This window comes from Rissa tridactyla, chromosome 1 (assembly GCF_028500815.1).
Source record: "Rissa tridactyla isolate bRisTri1 chromosome 1, bRisTri1.patW.cur.20221130, whole genome shotgun sequence".
NCBI lineage: Eukaryota > Metazoa > Chordata > Aves > Charadriiformes > Laridae > Rissa > Rissa tridactyla.
In genome coordinates, this window is record NC_071466.1 from 148,397,748 (window position 1) to 148,416,679 (window position 18,932).

General features: G+C 37.1%; 2 protein-coding genes across 2 annotated transcripts in view; one reads left to right on the plus strand and one right to left on the minus strand.

The window, feature by feature from the left end:
• Positions 1-5,104: 5,104 nt before the first annotated feature.
• CAPZA3 (capping actin protein of muscle Z-line subunit alpha 3) lies at positions 5,105-6,293 on the minus strand. The gene is given in 4 exon segments (XM_054197275.1): positions 5,105-5,239; positions 5,241-5,788; positions 5,791-5,983; positions 6,285-6,293. Coding segments are annotated over 4 exon segments (885 nt in total).
• Positions 6,294-6,331: 38 nt separating this feature from the next.
• The window catches only part of PLCZ1 (phospholipase C zeta 1), a 49,937-nt gene continuing 37,336 nt past the window's right edge, over positions 6,332-18,932 (plus strand). Inside the window, exons 1-5 of the mRNA XM_054225060.1 lie at positions 6,332-6,345; positions 6,772-6,895; positions 10,411-10,645; positions 15,375-15,576; positions 17,210-17,354. Coding sequence (XP_054081035.1) covers positions 6,332-6,345; positions 6,772-6,895; positions 10,411-10,645; positions 15,375-15,576; positions 17,210-17,354 — 720 coding nt within the window. The remainder of the gene's footprint in view (positions 6,346-6,771; positions 6,896-10,410; positions 10,646-15,374; positions 15,577-17,209; positions 17,355-18,932) is intronic.

The following is an 18,932-nucleotide window of genomic DNA, read 5'->3' on the forward strand; positions in this document are numbered from 1 at the left end:
CTTTTCAAATTCCAGAACAGTGGAATTATATTACTGGGCTCTTTTTTCTTCCTTTCTCCAATTGTGAATGTGCCTTGTTCACATTTTTTTTCAAAATCCCCCCACTTACGCCCTTTCCCTTATCCCTCCTGTTCCAGGATGCTAGTCCTCCTCTAATGTCATACTAGACACTGGGCTTCCATTCCCCTAGGGAGAGACATCTGTCTCGTATACAATTCTGGTGAGATAGATAGCTAGGGCCTTATAAAGGTCTGTTTTTAAACTCTAATATTTTGTCACTGTCATCATACTTTGAAAAGATGGCTATGATTATTTCCATACAGAGTTTAAATTTTTAGCCTTTTGATTTAGGAAGAATATTTAGAAAGGCTCTCAGCTTCCCTTGTTACCAACACAGCAGTTATGAATGCTGTTTAAGCAGCAGTGTATATAAGAGTTGTCATGTTCCTTAGGGAACAAATAGGAAATACAAACCTTTAATTATGTGTAAAGATTCAGGACTGAAAGGCCTATACCTAAGTCTAGAAAAAAAACCTGAGACCCACACTCCTTTTTCTTCCAAATGTGTTGTATGAATGGCAATATAAAAAAAAAAACACCAACAATAAAACCAACCAGATCCCATTATTAGGATATACACAATCTCAGGATATTTTCTGGGTATGAATTTCAGGATGCGTAGTAGTTCCTGTTCCATTCAAAGATAATCTGCTACATAAATGACTTACTATAATATGAGTCATGTGTTTTAATTATTATTATGTCCCTTATTCACTTAGTTTTTTACGCTGATAATTACTAAGTCTTACTGTAACAAGTATGTCTTGTAACTCTGGAGAATCCCAGGATACTGTGCTTTGAATAGTTCATAGTAGTTAATTTTTGAAATAGTGACTTTTGAAACCACTCCACATTTTAATAACTCCAAAGTTTTCATTAAAAAGAATTATAAAATCCACTATTTGTGTAAGATCGCCATACTGACATGCAGACTTGGAAAATATCTTGCACTTGGAATGTAATAAATCCACTTTTTTGGATTTTTTGAACGTATTAAACCATTCTTACTGTAGAAGGGAAAATAATCCTTGAATTTGGTGTTACTACAACTAGAGCATTAATGCATTGATTATTTGAAATCAGTGAGAGATACAGACTTGACAAAACGTTCTTCGTATTTCCTTCACTTTTATTTTCTCTGTTTCAAAATCACATTTTCCTTTCTTCTCCACAGCTTATAAGGAGTAGGGAGTAAGGAATACAGCCTGGAAAACATACAAGTAGAGGCAGGCTTTTTTTCCACAATATTGTCTTTCTCATTCCATGAATGAAGCAAAGAAAGAATTAGTACCAGTTCTGGAGAATGTAAGGGGGAAAAGATGAATTTCTTCCAATGACTAGGAGTATTGCTTTCTCCCAACAGATTACTTGAGTCTTTAGTGCCTGTTAAAGATTTGTCTGTCTATTCTGAAATTACAAAGAAGGTTGCTTTTAATTCAACACACATATTTGAAAATGAAACAATGAAACTTTTTTTGCTGTGTCCTCATTTTGATAGGTTTTCCACCTGCTGCAGTACTAGCAAAACATGAAGCAAACTTTATAATGTGAACATTAAATATTCAATTCAAATACTAAGTGTTGATTTTCTTCCAATTTTAATGCAGCTGGAAGCTGACAATGAAGTCCAAGCTAAGCTTTAATGTTACTGGTGTAATAAAAATGACAATTTTCTTTGCACCAACAATTAATGGTAGACAGAAAATTATTTTCAGAAATCAAAAATTTGAGCCAATTTGGCTCAGGTGCATTTGTATCAGCTCTGTGATTCCGATGAGTCTGCAAGCCTGTAAATGGAGGAGCAGAGTTTCAACAAAATTCACATTTTATTTTGAAAGAAAATTACATCTCATCGTGCAAATGCTCTGGACTGATAGGGTAGGTGATCTCCTTGAGATAAATAACCATGGCCACTCAGTAACAACCAAAGGTAAGAAGAAGGAGAAAGTAGTATTAGAAGCATATTACAGAAAGATACTTGATGATAATGTATTTTTGCAGGCACAAAGCAAGTCTTTAACAGGAGATAGTTGTGATTGTAAATGGGTAGCTATAGCTTCAATTCCATGTATGCTATACTCCTGGCTGCAGTAGAAACTTATTGTAAAATACAGTTTGAAAACTTTTTTTTGGTTTTGTTTTACTTATATATGCCTATTCTTCTTTTCTTAAAATACAGGGTACTGATGCCAATAAAAAGAGACGGACTCACAAGCAGCTATAGGAATGTGAATGATTTTCAAAGCAGTAAACAGAAGAGGAGGGGGATTTTAGCAATAAAGGTAACGTGAGTTGGAGTGTATTCCCTATAAAACAAAAAAATGCTGGTATGGGCAAAAGAGTAAGAAGTTGCAACTAAATCTCAAACATATTCAGTCACAAAAGGGGATATGTAAAAGTTCAGTAAGGTTTTCAATGGAGTTGTACACCGCTTTCTTCTCATAATGTGTCTTCCTTCCCAAGTTTCAAATTTCCAAAAGAAAAAAAGATTCCAATCTCATCATGGAGAATGTAGAGGGAACATGGACAAAGCCTATATTGTAAGTACCCTTTCCAGATTAATTTCTTAGGCCTTGGAAAAAATAAGTAAGCATTTTCAACCAGATCAGAACATTTACTCTGCCCAAACTCCATCCCTCTGAACAGCTTTTCTTGCAGATTCTGGTATCACGGGTTCTCACTTTTATAAAGAAAGGAAACTGAAGGAAAATAGAAAATTCATAAAGGTAGACTGATAAAGAAGATCGGAAAACTACCTAATCTCACAATATTCAATGTTTTTATTATTGCACTCCTTGCTACAGTTTTGCCATATAGAAACTGCATTTTAAAGAAAACAGAATTTAATTCTACAGAACAGAACAGTATATTGCAAAATGTCATATATTTGCATCTCATAAGGAATTGATCTGGTGGAATAAATGTTGAAACTGAAAGTCTTCTAAGTGCTTAATCTTCTTCATTGTTCCCTACTGTTTCTTGTTGTTAGTTCATGTTCAATATTTGTGTTTTAGTAAAGTAAGTTTTTCACAGTCCAGAATTTCTAGTGCTATGTCCCTGTTTCTGTTAGCACTTAAATTTATGTCCAGAATTTCATCTATAATTCTGTACTGCAGACATGAACTACACTCACAACAGGCCATCTTCATTATAGCAGCCCTGGGTTGCATAACATTTTTAACAAAATTACTCTTATTTTCAATGAAGAAATAATCACATATTCAAATAAATACCACATAAAGACAGCTGCTTGCTCATTGAATAGTCTCCAGCAGCAACATAGGCCCTAAAAGGGCTGGATTGGTGTTGGACGGATCTCAGTAGCAGCTGTGGGGTGAAAAGAGAATGACCCATAGGTAATGCAGCTTTCTGTGAAGAACCGAAGGAGCACAGAAAATGCTCTCCATGCTCCATCCTTCTCCCTCTTCAAGTGCATGGTGCAGATTCTCTACCCAATGGGCATCTGTAAAAGGCATTGTCAAGGGACATTGTTACAAGGGCAGCAGCCTGCTTTCTGTTTGCGGGAAGGACACCCTGCATGATGAGCACCTTTCTGCACATAAATTAGTACAACGCTCCCAGGATCTTTGTGCTGAGTGACCATCAAGATGAACAACCAGATGAAAAAAGTGCTCTAATTAATGCAAATCTGAAGAAAATCAGTATATATCAAAGGAACTATCTAATTTATTTCAGTTTCATTCAAATATTGGCAACACTACCACATCGTCTTCTGCAATAAGGCTTTGTAAATTAGTATGCTTATAAATAAAAATTGAGCATATGACTTTGTCATCAACAATATAGAATGATGTAGAATGATGATTTTTATATTAGACACCTTTTCATTATTGGTTTCTCTGGTTGATTAATTATCACATCCAGACGTATAGAGTAAGGAACCTCTCAGATGTGAGTACAGATGCAAAATCTTCATTTTGCATTAGAAGAGTAATCTGAAGATGGCATTTTCACACAATGTTGCTTATCCCCAAAACCATAAGAATGCACAGTTCTTTATTACATTTTAAAACAAAGACAATGCAAGCAATCATGGCCAGTCTGAGCACTGAAGCTGTAAAGCCACTAACCAATATTTACAAAAGGGCATGTTCAACCCATGTGACAACATAATAGCCACAAGGAATGATGAACAAAAGCAAAATTTTATGCTTACATTAAAAACATCTAATATTTATAAGAATACTGTTTAAATGTTCCCATCAATATTTTTAGAAAGTTTAGTGTTTACATTACTGCTTGAAATTAAACTTTGTGTCTAATAAAACTCTAATTAAAAGTTATGTTTACAGAAAACAGCGAGTGTGGTAGTCATTTCATTTATTGTAATAAACATGTTACCAAAGCATCACTGTCATAGTTTGAAAGTAAAAAAAATCACATACGTTCCTTTGGCATTTGTTATAAACACTGGGAGAAGGGAAGTGGCATTGCTTTATTCTGTAATGCTGCAACAGCCAGCATACATCTCTGGTCAGTCCTGAAATATCTTCTCCATTAGCTATAAGAAATTTATTCCTCCTGTGTAATGATCTCCCTTTGTTCATGTGACTCTGTTAGGGATGTCTCTTGTGCATACAGAGAAGTATGCACAAGCAAAGCCTGAAGGCTGAGTTTCCTGGGTTTCAGTAACAATGAAAAAATCTAGAAACAATGCCTAAATATTTTTGCCAATGTACCTTACTGATTTCCTTATAATCAATGCTACATATAATATGAAGTCACGTAAGTAAATATAATAATGGGTAAAATTACAAAGGAAAGTTTGCTTGCTGGCTCACCTGTAGCACTGTACTGCCTTTGACAGTGACCATTACTAGTACCTCCAGAAGCAGTTGAAAAGTACATGAAGAAAATAAAAACAGCCTGCAAATTGTTTTCAGTCACTAAAGACCTGAATTATTTCCAAAGTGGTGATTGACTGATGACGGATTCCGCACTGTCCTGAGTAATCCAGAAATAAATCAATCAAACACCACCATTTTGTCTTTTTTTATTTTTATTTTTTATTTAGGCCAAGATATCAAATAGTGTGTTTCAGTAAGCATGGAGGCATTTCTGCATTGGAGACACTGGTGTTCAGATGCTGATCATTCAATAGTTTATTCCAGCTCATAGAAGTGTGAGTAACAGGGAGTTTCCTCTGCAGATTTTTTTCCCCATATATCCTCTGACAGAGCCTGAATGTTTTCCAGGATGGCAACATGAAACTTGGTGTCCTCAGCTTTCATGAGTTTCACAAAATCTGTAGCACGTTGACTTTGGTCTATCACATTTAGAGTCTCTCTCACAGACTTGCTGACAGTTACATGGAGGTTGGCATCTTTGAAGTAGTGTACCTGGAGGGGACAGATCCCTGTAACTTGAGTGGTAACAGGAGTCAGGGCAAAAGTCCAGCCTGACTTCCACAGGCTGTTCCAGTGATTTGAAGGCTGGTACTGATGAGCCTCAATGCAGGCCACAAACATCTGCCTCTTCCCCAGGCCTTTTTTGAACACACCGCAGGTCCCCACAGGAAAGTGGCAGCTCACGTAGGCCGTGAAGCCCTTGTGGAGGGCCTCTCGCCACAGCTCCCCCTCACCTAGCATCACACCCTGCCTCTGGGTTTTGCTGGTTACCCCACACAGGTGGTCAAACACAAAAGACAATTTGTCCTGAGGATCAAAGAAGCGGTTTCCCTCTAAGTTGTTGTAATGGGTCAGGAGTGCCCATTTATTTGGATGGGGGTGAAGTTGCTCTTGTTGTGACAGGCCCCAAGGCGGGCAGCCTCCTGCGTCACCAGCTTCTCATCTTGGACAAGGGCAGAGAGATCTCAGACAATCTGGCCGGACTCCCCATGAAGGGACTGGCGCAGCAGGCTGCAAATGAGAGACACCTTCTTCGGCTTGCGGAGCTCCTTCCTCTACCACATGCTGGGAGCGAGGGCTATCCAAAGGGCAGGAGACTGCAGGGTGCTGGAGGGAAAAGGCACAAGATGGCGGCAGAGGTGGAGGGGGAGCAGCGGTGGGAAGGGGCCTGCGCTGGGGGCCCACAGTTTGTGACCTCACAGCGGCAGCCGGGGCGGCACTGGTGGGGGCCCGAGGGTGGGGGCTGTGCTGAGACGGGGCTGAGCATCCCGGCAGGGGTGCAGGGGCTGCGAGGGAAGGGAAAAGGGCCCCACTGGGAACTGGAGCAAGCCGAGGTGATGTCCTGCCAAACGCTACCAACGCCATCGCAGTGAAGAGACCAGAGCAGGCGATGCGGAGCCGCCATGGAGGAGAACAGATATCCTCCTCCCGCTCTACCTCCTCCTCCTCCTCCTCCTCTCCTCTCCCTGCCCTGCAACAACTGCCATTGTGTGACCTCCCCCTGTGTGCCTCTTTCCCCCCAGGCCTGGGCCCGGCCTGTGCACGCTGGGCGGCAGGGAGGGCCTGGGGCAGCCAGTCCAGTCTGGCCTGGCCCGCTCCAGCCAGGGCTGGTTGAGGCTGGTCGGGTGGGCACAGGGCTGGGCACCCTCACCTCGTTGCTGCTTTTTGTTGGCACCCATCTTACCACCATTCCCCACAGCTTCCGAGTCCCCGCGGCCTCCCCACACTTGAAAAAAGCAAAGTGCAAGCCTTTTGGGTTTAAGAAAATTAAACTACTCCCCCTCCTCACCTACTAAAAGGCAATGACATGGGCCAGAAGCCTCCTTAACCTGATTTCTTATACGTGGTTTTTGTCCATCATTCAGAATGAGTTCAGGACTGGGAAGATTGATTTAGACAGCACAATGAAGCTGCTTGAAACACTGCAAATACCTTGTGATTTCGCACATGTAAAACATGTTTTCAAGGTGAGGAATTTGTGGATTAAGCAATTAAATGCATTTAGAAGTCCGGTTACACATGTGCCTTATATTTGCTGACTTTTAAAAATTAATGTTTCAAGAAGTCAATTTCATGCTAATAGGGTGTCCTAAATCAGCAAATAATTTGCCTGGTTCAGGTCTTTTGTTTCTGTGTAAAATAGATAACTGAGTGATTGCAACCATCATCTCTTCACCAAACCAGAATAGTGTAGCGTAATAGAAAATATGTAGGTCATGATTTCCAACTTTTTTCCAGCAAGGCCTCAGTTGAGAAAAAATAAATATTCTGGTTTCATCCCATCCAGCTGCTTTTGTGATCAAGAGAATGAGCCCAGACATGCCTATCTGATGCTGGGCAGAGCCGTTAGAGCGACTTCCTAAAAATCCTTTTGCCAGTAGGACAATATGGACTTGTCTGATCTGCTCGGGCTTCAGGTTAACAGATCCAGCACACTTGTTCACTCAATTTTCCACTATACCTCTCCTTTGAAGTATTTAAGAGGTGCGCCTGAATGCATGGGAATTGCACTCTAACCCCCAGGGAAGGATGTGACCTTGAAATAAGGCAACATTTAAGAGATTTCTATGAAGGTTACATGATGCAGCTAGAAATAGGACTTAACTAATAAGCTAATTTAATGTAGGTAAGCAAACTACCATCAAGTGGATGCAGTCCCAGTGAGCAAATACTGCAAAACAGAGTGCCTTTGGATGTATTAGGATTTCATGTTCTTCAGGTCCCCTCAAGTAATTACTCAAAGATGTATGAATTTTCCTTTCAGCTCTTTTTTTTTTTTTTTTTTTTTTTTTTTTTACCAAAAATAGCTGTCTGATAAAGCTGTTTTCCTAAGGGAATGAAGGCAAGTGGCTAGATATATATGTGACTTCTTTGAGAATTTTGTAACCAGCTGGCTGATTCTGTCCAGATTTGACAGAGGAGAAATAACTATGGCAAGTCAGAAACTTTTAGGGCACGTCACGCTGGCAGGCTGGCAGGCAGAGGGAAGGCATTAGGATTTCCTCACTCTATTTTGTTCCTCTCTCTTTGTTTTCTGCCTTGTCGAGCCAAGGTAAAACTGGCAGCATTAACTCAACCCTTGCTAAAGAAGGTGCCTGTGGTTTTTGAACTTGCACTGCATTGAGAGAATTACCAACCTTGAGAATCTCATGAGAACTTGAAACTATTTCTCATTGTTTCCTGTATTTTCCACCTACTTTGCTTTCTGACAGAAATTTTAGAGAGATAATGAATTGTGGGTAGAGAGTAATTATTGGAGGAAGTGACCTGCATAGAACAAGTCTGATTGAGTTATATTTAGCAGTATAATATACTTAACGGCCTGATATAGTTATTTGTAGCAGGACCGTCAGGTATTCTTTTGTATTTAAGAAAGATTTGAGTATTTTCAACAGTTTTTGGGCTCAAATTTTTCATCAGTGTAATAGAACATAAAAATGCAAGGCAGTCTGGAAGGAACTCTTACTGGCATCATTGTAAGTATGCATCAACAGTTAATCGAATGGTTATACATGACAAAATCAATTTAACAGAAAACATAATTTTTAAAGAATAATCTCTTTTTTCTTGTCTGGTCTCTTTGAATTTATTTTGCTTTAATGCTCCTTTGAGCAATATCCGCATTATGAACATTATGATTTTTAAGGATTAATGCATTTTCATAGAATTCATCTCAACACTAAGTCTTTGTCAAGATATCCTTTTTTTATATCAACATGATTTTCATAACTTTAATTTGAAAAGCTCTCCTGTGTAGTATTATTCCCTGTATTTCATCAAGAGGAGACTGAGAAAGAAAATTTAACTTTTTTGACAAGCTTCACTTTGTGCGGATACGTAAGTGAACGTTTCCCAAGTCCTGATAGGCTGTTTAATGCCAAAATAAGTTGGTGTTTTCTTTTTCTATTTAACAGTTATGAGTAAATTTGCAGTTTTCTTAAAGATGTTAAAAATTAGATTGAGGATATTAACCTTAGATGCAGGATTTCTCAAGCAGTAATGAAATGCGTATTATTGGCATCTGTATTGAATTGTTTTCTTGCTGTTGATTTTTCTTAAAAAAGATCATTAAAATTCTCTTTCACAAAATCAAAGAAAATACTTACATACTGATTTGTAAAATTTTTGGCTAGAACTCAGGAAATTTATTTTTGTACTTATTTTGGTTATCTTACTTATTTTTACTTTTATTGTACTTATTCAGACATCTTTTAGTAGGAACTGTACCGCACAGGAAGAAGCTGGTAATGTGTCATTAGCATTAGTTTTTATGGTGTCTCTTCAAAACTAACCTAATTTAGTAATAACGAAAAGTATCAAAGAACAGCCAAAGCTTAAGTAAGACACTTTATGGATCATTTTGGGGAAGCTCTAATAACCATAGCAGGTGCCATGTTATTAGATGATGAACAGCATCTTTATATTTAAATTTATATTTTTTTATATATATATATAAATAATATATAAAATAAGTTGGTAGTCTCAGTTTAAGGAATGAACAATTATGAATTTTGATCAGCTTAAAGTGGTAATAAATGAGGCAATGAATTACCATTTATTTATTATTTTTATGAGTAATTTTGTCAGTAAATTTCTGAAGTTTCTCTTAATTTGGCAACTTTTAAGAACAATGCAAGCTAAACTGTTAGAAACATCTATTTTTCATATGCACAATTATGTATTTCTCGTAGAAACTTTTAAAGGAGAAATAAAATTGTTAAGCCTGAGATAAAAGTAAATGTCAGAAAGGGTAAAAAAGTATTATTCTACTCAAATTCTTCTGTGCTTTTGGTTTTTCTCATGGCTTTTTTATTGAGACACTGAAATTAATTAATGTGCGAACATTTTGTAAGCTCTATGAAAACAAGCTTACTGAGTTAAACATTTTGGCTTGTTAAGGATAGAACAAGAAGTCATAGGTTATTATAAAGTATCTTGTCTCCAAACTCTAATAGTGTTTCTTATTTGATGTATTGAAAGACTCGGATCTCATGATAATTTGGTCATCCTTATTTCATTTCTTAGATTACTGTTTTCTGTATGTTGTATGTAAATTTAACTGAAAGTATTTACAAAATGGTTTAAATTGCTGTTGAACAGTTATTAGAAGATTAAATATATTTTCCACTCGATAATTTTTATGCTGCAGATTTATTTTACTGCATAGCATTTTTGAGGTTTTATACAATGTGTTTTAATATTACATATGCTTTATATAAAAATTTATTGTAATTACTTAAATACTAATTATGACATATGGTAGATTTTGATTTGCATAAAATATTTTCAACACACAAAGTCAAATATAAAAGTTGCATATAGAAGTAGAAGTATATCATTTGATAATGCATTGCAGTCACTGTTGCCTGAGGTTTTCACTATTGTTCTCACTCTTATGATTAGCTATAATGGAGTGTTTTGTGTGTATTTTTGTATCATTGCATATCTTCATATTGACTGTTTTGATTACTTTTTTTTCCAGAAAACAGTTGACAAACGGAAGACAAACATAATTAACATAGAAGACTTCAGGGCAATTTATCGAGCTATTGTACATAGAGTTGAATTTCAGGAACTTTTCCGTGCATACTCTCCAAACAACAAAATTCTAGCTGACACCGAGCTTGTTGAATTTCTCAGAAAAGAACAATATGAAACTGAAGGCTGTGAAACAATGGCTTTAGAAATTATTTTGAAGCACGAGCCAATTGAAGAAGGTATGCATAGTTTAGGTTGAAAAACCTTTGATTCCTTATGTCATTATTTTCTGAGTTTGCCTTTTAAATTAAAAGGTTCTTTTTACTTTGAGTTATCTATTTTGATGGGAAAGTTAGTATCTATAAATGGGTAAAACAATGAAGAATCTTTAGTCAGTTAGAAAACATTTGTAAATATCAACAGAAGTTTCTATAGTTTTAATTTAATGTCTGGTTTAAACTTCAGGTGCTGAGCCAAATTCTTTTTTGTTTCTTCATCTGTGATAAAATTGTTTGTCTTGTAATTGGAAATGATCTTCATGAATGAAATAATAGCTGTATGGTTCATGCTCCTTTGAGTGAACTAATACTCCCACTCACACCTATTTATTGGAAAGTTCCAGATATGATTGACTTGATAGTTGATTCATATGGTGTTGTATTGTGTAACTGTCATTCTGAATTTGGTACAGAATATTCTTCATCAGGATGATCTGTTGGACTCATCTGCTGTCCTTGTCCTGTATATTGCAGAAAGGGAAAAGGGCAGGTTTTGACACTTGATTGACTGGTTTGCTAACAGTAACAACCATTATCTGATAAACTTGATAGCATTGTTATGTCAAGATTAAGATGAAAACACTGAATAGATTTTATATACAACATTGATAAGTCCATCTATAACATTTAGTGCATCCCTAACATTTGTGTGCAGAGAGAGACTTTTCAATGCTATTGAGCCAGATAACTCTGAATTAACTCTCAGAGGGTGATGTACTTCGTTCAGGAACAGTACAGAATATGTTACTCTTCCATTTTTATTGTACAGTTTAATTTTCTAATGCCAAAATGCTGCATTAACAGATTTTGTGTTTGTGCATGTGTGCTAAAACTTGTATTTTTGGCTGAAGCAACTATTTTATGGAATTGATCATAAAAGTAATGAATATGTGAATTCACACCTGACAGTTTTGTCTTACTAACATCCAAATGTCAATTTTGTTCTACACAAACATTCAATTAACTCTCCCTTTTATTATTAATTTTGAATAGAAGTTGTGAGTTATTAAATGAGATTAAAGAAAATACTAGGGAAAATGTGGTCACTCTCCAGAAGGAAATGGGAGACCTGGTCTCCTGGGACATGGACAAGGCCGAGGTGCTCAATGACTTTTTTGTCTCAGTCTTCACCAGCAAGTGCTCTAGCCACATCACCCAAATCAGAGAAGGCACAGGCAGGAACTGGGAGAATGAGGAACTACCCACTGTAGGAGAAGATGAGGTTCGAGACCAGCTGGGGAGCCTGAAGGTGCACAAGTCTATGGGACCTGATGAGATAAGTCCATGGGACCTGATGAAATTCATCCATGGGTCCTGAGGGAACTGATGGATGAAGTTGCTAAGCCACTATCCATCACACTTGAGATGTCGTGGCAGTCCGGTGAAGCTCATGCTGACTTGAAAAGGGGAAATGTAACGCCCATTTTTAAAAAGGGAAAAAAGGAAGACCCGGGGAACTAGAGGCCAGTTAGTCTCACCTCTGTGCCCTGCAAGATCGTGAAGCAGATCCTCCTGGAAACTGTGGTAAGGCAGATGGAAAATAAGGAGGGGATTGGTGACAACCAACATGGCTTCACTAAAGGAAAACTGTGCCTGAAATTTGGTGGCCTTCTACAATGGGGTTACAGCGTTGGTGGATAAGGGAAGAGTAACTGATGTCATCTTTTCTGGACTTGTGCAAAGCATTTGACACTGTTGCGCACGACATCCTTGTATCTAAATTGGAGACACATGGATTTGGCTGATAGACCACTTGATGTATAAGAAATTGGCTGGATGGCCACACTCAAAGACTTCGTCCAACGGCTCCATGTCCAAGCGGAGACCAGTGACAAGTGGCGTTCCTCAGGGGTCGGTATTTGCACTGGTGCTGTTTAACATCTTTGTTGGCAACATGGACAATGGCATTGAGTGCACCCTCAGCAAGTTTACTGATGACACCAAGCTGCTTGGTGCAGCCTACATGCTGGAGGGAAAGGATGCCATCCAGAGGGATATGGACAAGCTTGAAAGATGGGCCCGTGTGAACCTCATGAAGTTCAACCAGGACAAGTGCAAGGTCCTGCACGTGGGTGAGGTCAATCCGAAGCACAAATACAGGCTGGGCAGAGAATGGATTGAGAGCAGCCCAGAAGAGAAGGACTTGGGGGTATTGGTGGATGAGAAGCTCAACATGAGCCAGCAATGTGTACTCATAGCCCAGAAAGCCAACTGCATCATGGGCTGCATCAAAAGAAGTATGGCCAGCAGGTCAAGGGAGGTGACTCTACCCCTCTACTCTGCTCTGGTGAGACCCTACCTGGAGTACTGCGTGCAGCTCTGGAGTCCTCAGCACAAGAAGGATATGGACCTGTTGGAATGGGTCCAGCAGAGGGCCACGAAGATGATCAGAGGGATGGAGCACCTCTCCTGTGAGGACAGGCTGAGAGAGTCAAAGTTGTTCAGTCTGGAGAAGGGAAGGCTCCGGGGAGACCTTATAGCAGCCTTCCAGTACCTGAAGGGGGCCTACAGGAAAGATGGGGAGGGACTTTTTACAAGGGCGTGTAGTAATAGGATGAGGGGTAACGGTTTTAAACTGAAAGAGGGTAGATTTAGATTGGATATTAGGAAGACATTCTTTCCTGTGAGGGTGGTGAGACGCTGGAACGGGTTGCCCAGAGAAGTTGTGAATGCCCCATTTCTGGAAGGTCAAGGTTGTATGGGGCTTTGAGCAACCTGGTCTAGTGGGAGGTGTCCCTGCCTGTGGCAGGGGGCTTGGAACTAGATGAACTTTAAGTTCCCTTCCAACTCTAACCATCCTATGATTCTATGATTTTATGCCAACCAAATGCACTTTATTTTTCTACGCTTTGTATAAATATATTTTTTTAAAAAAATATTGCTAATTTTTCAATCTTTGCATGGGTAGGATTAGAGGCACAACGAGGATAAGAAGATACCTCCCATTATTATTTACAGTGTAGTGCTGTATACTTGAAGTATTATAGGGAACACGATTAGAAGTCAAAATGATCTTGGCAAATTGATGATATAGAAAAGAAGGATGGAGTTCAATAAGAAGAAACCCTGCACTCCATTTAGGGTGTCATGTATCAAGAAGGAAGTTCACTAGATGCAGAGAGTTGTAGAAAAACAATGCAAATTTTCAAATTTTCAGAAGTCTAAGAAAACCTAACCTAAGCAGAAAGATATAGTGAATTGAACTACTTTCTTCTGGAAAGCGTGGACTGAGGGGAAGTGTAATAGCAGTCTTCATATGTGTATGAAACTGTGGAAAAAAAGGAGAGGAATAGTACAAAACAAATATTTTGAACATTATGGAAAAATTTCTAATGATAAGGTTACTTAGTGCCGAAATGGGATTACTAGGATCTCTGTGGATTCTTCATGAATGGAAGTCTTTAAGAATAGCTTCAATGGACTTCCGGTAGGAGTAATATTTTTATGGTTAAGGACAACAGTGTATGAATGTATGTATGATCTCTGGAGGGCTTTAATCTTTATTTTCTATTTGTGTTTAGCATTTTAAAACATTGCAATGTTTTCTAGTTAAAAAACCTGTACAACTTAGAAATAATTATTTTCTTTGTGTTACCATCATCAGAATGATTTTAAGAAATCCTCATTTAGAGATAAAAGAGGTAAACATACCGAAGACGGATGATTGCAGCTCTAGCCTGTAAATCATGATTCTTATAGCTGTATTGAGAATTAACAGGTCGGATAAGTGTTTCGGGGTTAGATTTTCATTTGTTTGGGTTTTTTTTCCAAAAGTTTATACACATCGACTTCTGTAAATTATTCTTAACAGAATGTAATCTTGGATTACTTACTGCTTAATTATCAGTAGCCTACTATGATGACAAAGATAAGGTTATTTTGCAGCCAGAACTGGGCAAAATCCCTCACTAACTCAAACTAGGTTATGTTTTGAAGCAAAGGTGGCTTCTGAGATTATATAATTTGCAAAATTATTACATTTGAAGCACGATATTGGAGCAGCAGTTGACAGTATAATGTATCTGTTTGTCATTAAATCAGTTAAAACCGAAACAAACAGGATGGCTATCACTGGAATGGAAGCAATTAGCACATTTTGTTATAGATGAAGTAATATCATAAACTTGATTTGAAATTCATCTTTGTGGGTGGTCATTTATTTTGCTAAAATTCTATTTTTATTTCAAATACTTCTAATTTAAACATTATTTTTCATCACTATTTATTTGGAATTTTCCACCACCGAGGAAGATATTTAGCTACAAATTGTAGTTTCTGCAAGATTATTTTGACAGTCTACAATTGACATTTTGGAGAACAATTCCTGTTCTTTCTACAGAGAAAAGAAGATTCTCTTTGTGCATTGACTGGCATACCCCTTTCCAAAACTAAACAAGAACAAATATTTTCCTTTGTATTTAATTAAGACTACTGCAAACTCTTCTTACTGGTGTCCAGAGAAGAATAAAAATGTCTCATAATTTTGAACTACAGCAATTCATCTCCAGAATTGCACACATCTGATGTTTGTGTTTATATTATTTGCTATGAATTTTAAAATTGCAGGAAAGTGTTATGCTGAATAACCTTTAGCAATGTTCAGAATTGGCTATTAAAATTATGGAAATACACAGATATAACCATCAATTTATCTTCACAGCAGAAATTTTTTGCTTTCTTTTTTGCTCAGTGAAGAAAAGAAGGCAGATGTCATTTGAAGGATTTATAAGGTACATGAACTCAGAAGACTGTTTGATATTTAAAAGCGATCACAGGACCGTCTACCAAGATATGAACCACCCATTATGTGACTATTTTATTTCATCTTCTCACAACACCTACTTGGTATCTGACCAACTAATAGGGCCCAGCGATTTATGGGGATATACCAGGTATTTAGATACTGGTTTTTAGTATTTTAGACATTCTTTGGCTTTTTTAAAAATTAATACTAAGTCACATATAATCCTGATTGACAATAAGGAACGAAACCACCACAGATACAAGTAGAAAATGTGAGAGTGGTACCTTATTTTGTGTATACATTTTTCAAGATATTTGCCAAACCATCTGTTCATAGTCTGGAAATAATCTATTTTTTCACTTACATCTCAAAAAATCTACCTTGCAGCAAATGAAATCTATAGTGTGCTGCACAATATATGATTAAATTAGTTTTTAATCTCAACATGCCATGCCAAAATAAATAACTCCCTGAAATAAATGTAAAATTCCTGGGCAAACTTTAATCTGATCCATATACAGGACATAAGGGCACAGCATGGTGGATTATGTCAAGGATATCTGTGATCAGTGTGTGTTGCTGTATGGTCAATTTACAATTTAGGAAAAAAAAAAAAAAAACACCACAAAAAAAAGTGTCATTATAGTAACCAGGAGGGAGAAAAAGCTTTGTCTTTGAATGTGCAGCATCTGACTCCAAGAGAAGGAAACCAGGATGCCTTATGGCCAAGAAGCATTTAGGAGAAAGGATCAGGGAGGGAGAAAATGGGTTATGTAATAAAGGTATTACAGAGGGGGACAGAAAGTATGAAGAGTTTGGAAGACAGGTATCCAGCATTCCCATTACTTTGTACTAATTTAGTGAAGTGAAAGCAGCTGGAACCATCATCTCTCTGAACTTTTTTTGGTTTGGTTGTTCTCTGGATATTCTCTAATAGGTTGCAATGATCAGAAACACTAGTGAATTTATTTCTAACAGTATTTAAAATGATATGACATTAATACTGCATTGCTTAAAATAAATGCAAATTGGAATTTCTCTTTACTATTTGTGTAAGGAGAATATAAAAGCTAAAATAAGATAGAAGCATCTTTGAGACATCGTTAGCATGTAAAGGGCAGCATGTAAAAGACAGATTGGTAATTAGGTAAAACAGTCTACAAGAAATGTTTAAATTAGTAACAAGCCAAATATGAGAAACCTAAGACCTTTAAGGGATGCCGTTAAGATATTAAAAATTAAAACAGTAAATTTAAGGCATACGAGAAATTTTAGCACTCCCTCTTAGAAATAAGGTGGGAGGAGAACAATTGAATTATGTAAAGACCAAGCACAACATGATTCTGTAAGTGCGATGCTATTATTTTTAAGTATAATGATTCCCAAAGTTGCAGACAAATCCTGGAATAGTAATAAAGAAGGCCCTTTCAAACTTTTATTCTTCTACGTTAAGGAACAATTTCCAGCATTCCGAAATTCTTTTATTTAAATCTTTGACTCTCATTTTTAGTCTGTTAATGAAGGTTATTCAGATAATCCATGTTACTCCTTAATGCTCTAATAAAGATTATTACCTAACATGCCTAAGATAAACAACAGAAAACATCGCTCTGTCTCACATCTGTATAATTCCATAGGATTTCTTTACTTTTGTGATGAAAAACCAGGGGCTTTTTTTTGTAATTATTCAATGTGCTTGTAATCAGAAATACAGCAACTTGTATAAGAAAGTGTGGTATCTTTCTTTTGACTATAAAATTGTTTCTCTTGTTCTTTTGAAGTGCTCTCTTAAAAGGATGTCGTTGCCTGGAAATTGACTGCTGGGATGGCTCAAACAATGAACCTGTTGTGTATCACGGTCACACTTTAACTAGCAAAATTCTGTTTCATTCTGTAATTCAAGTGATAGACAAGTATGCATTTGTGGTATGTATATCTATCTATATATATGGTGGTTAAAATGCGATGGTGGTTTTAACAAAGCCCATGGACATGGTTATTGTCAGTGATTCTCCAGGGTAAAAAAAAATGAAACAGAGACAATGCTTGTGGCAGTGGGCATTGTTGAAATAAATTACGGGAAAATTGTGCTATCTGTTCTTAATATCTTTTTAAAATTTTATTTAAGGAACAGTAAATGTATTTTTCTGATAATGAACATAAACCAAACTTGGTGCAAGAAATTCAGAAGGTCTTACTCAGGTTGTTAGGTCATTTATTGAGGTCATTTAAGCAAGGACTGAATATAAAGTGAAAAACTACTTCAGAATCAGTCTGATGTTTTACTCCTTTATATCTTTTCATTTTTTTTACTTCAGTTATTCCTCTGTTGCTATCAGTCTGTCTTATATCCTACGCTTCAGTTTATGAAATAGAGAAAAATGTTAGATTGTAGCTGAGTGTGAGATTTACTCAGTTTTCCATTCCCTCCCTTTTCATTTTGAATTCAATGCTTGATAAAGGTTACTACCTACTGCTCTCTTTTTGTCAGACGACTCATTAGGGCAATGTCGCTTCTGCCTATCTCTGGCAAAGCAGCGAAAGCTGGAGAGCTTTTGGCACTGTCTCAGTCTTTTGTATAGGTTTCTGGCAAAACTCCTGCTCAAATCAAGTCCTGAACAACTATTAAAATAACCCTTGTATTCAGGCCAGCATTATGTGTGTGACTGTATACACGTTGTTCATATACCCAATGTGATAATTCCCTGCTGGGATGACTTAGTCAACAGAATTTCGGTTGTGTGACATAGTTGTGATATAACCTTTAGGTTCAAAAGAAAGAGCTTCTTGGGAATAGCGGATATTAGGTTTTAAGAGATGAAGATTTCTTTAATTTTGAAAAACACCGAAATTGTCAACATTGATGTTTTTAGAATTTGGAATGTTTTAAGTTTCCTTTGAAATTATCCTAAACTATTTTTTATGCTTTGGTGTGTCTGGGAGGTTTTAGCCCATCCTCCTTTTTTTGGTAGATGACATTATAATTCCTCTTTTTACTTTGTAAGTTCATTTGTTGAGAAGCACCATTTCAGACACACAGTAGCCAATGCATCATTCTTTAAAAGCTCTGTGTATCAGCTGAGCCATTAACTCTGTAAGAAATTCTGCTTTTTGCTTCCAGGTTGTACTCTGCCCTGTGCAATAGAATCCGCCTGATTTTTGTCTAATTTAACACTTATTTTCTCTTTTCTTTCTTTATAACAAACATTAATCAGTACGTTAAATGCCTCTGATAAATTATCTTCTATGGATTATTGGACAAATACACTTCAGTATGCACTTTTCAAAGATCAGCACAAATACTACCTGGTTTCTCCAATGAAGTATTGTGTCCTTCTTAACTGATCTTCATTTGATTTCCCTAGTGGTTTGGTTTGGGTGGGTTTTTTTTGTTTGTTTTTGCTTGTTTTGTTTTTTTAATCTCTATGTATGTCTACCCCTGTTTTAACCGCCCCCTTAAGTTCCTGAGGATGCATTTTTTTCAATTTTTCAATTATACTTTCT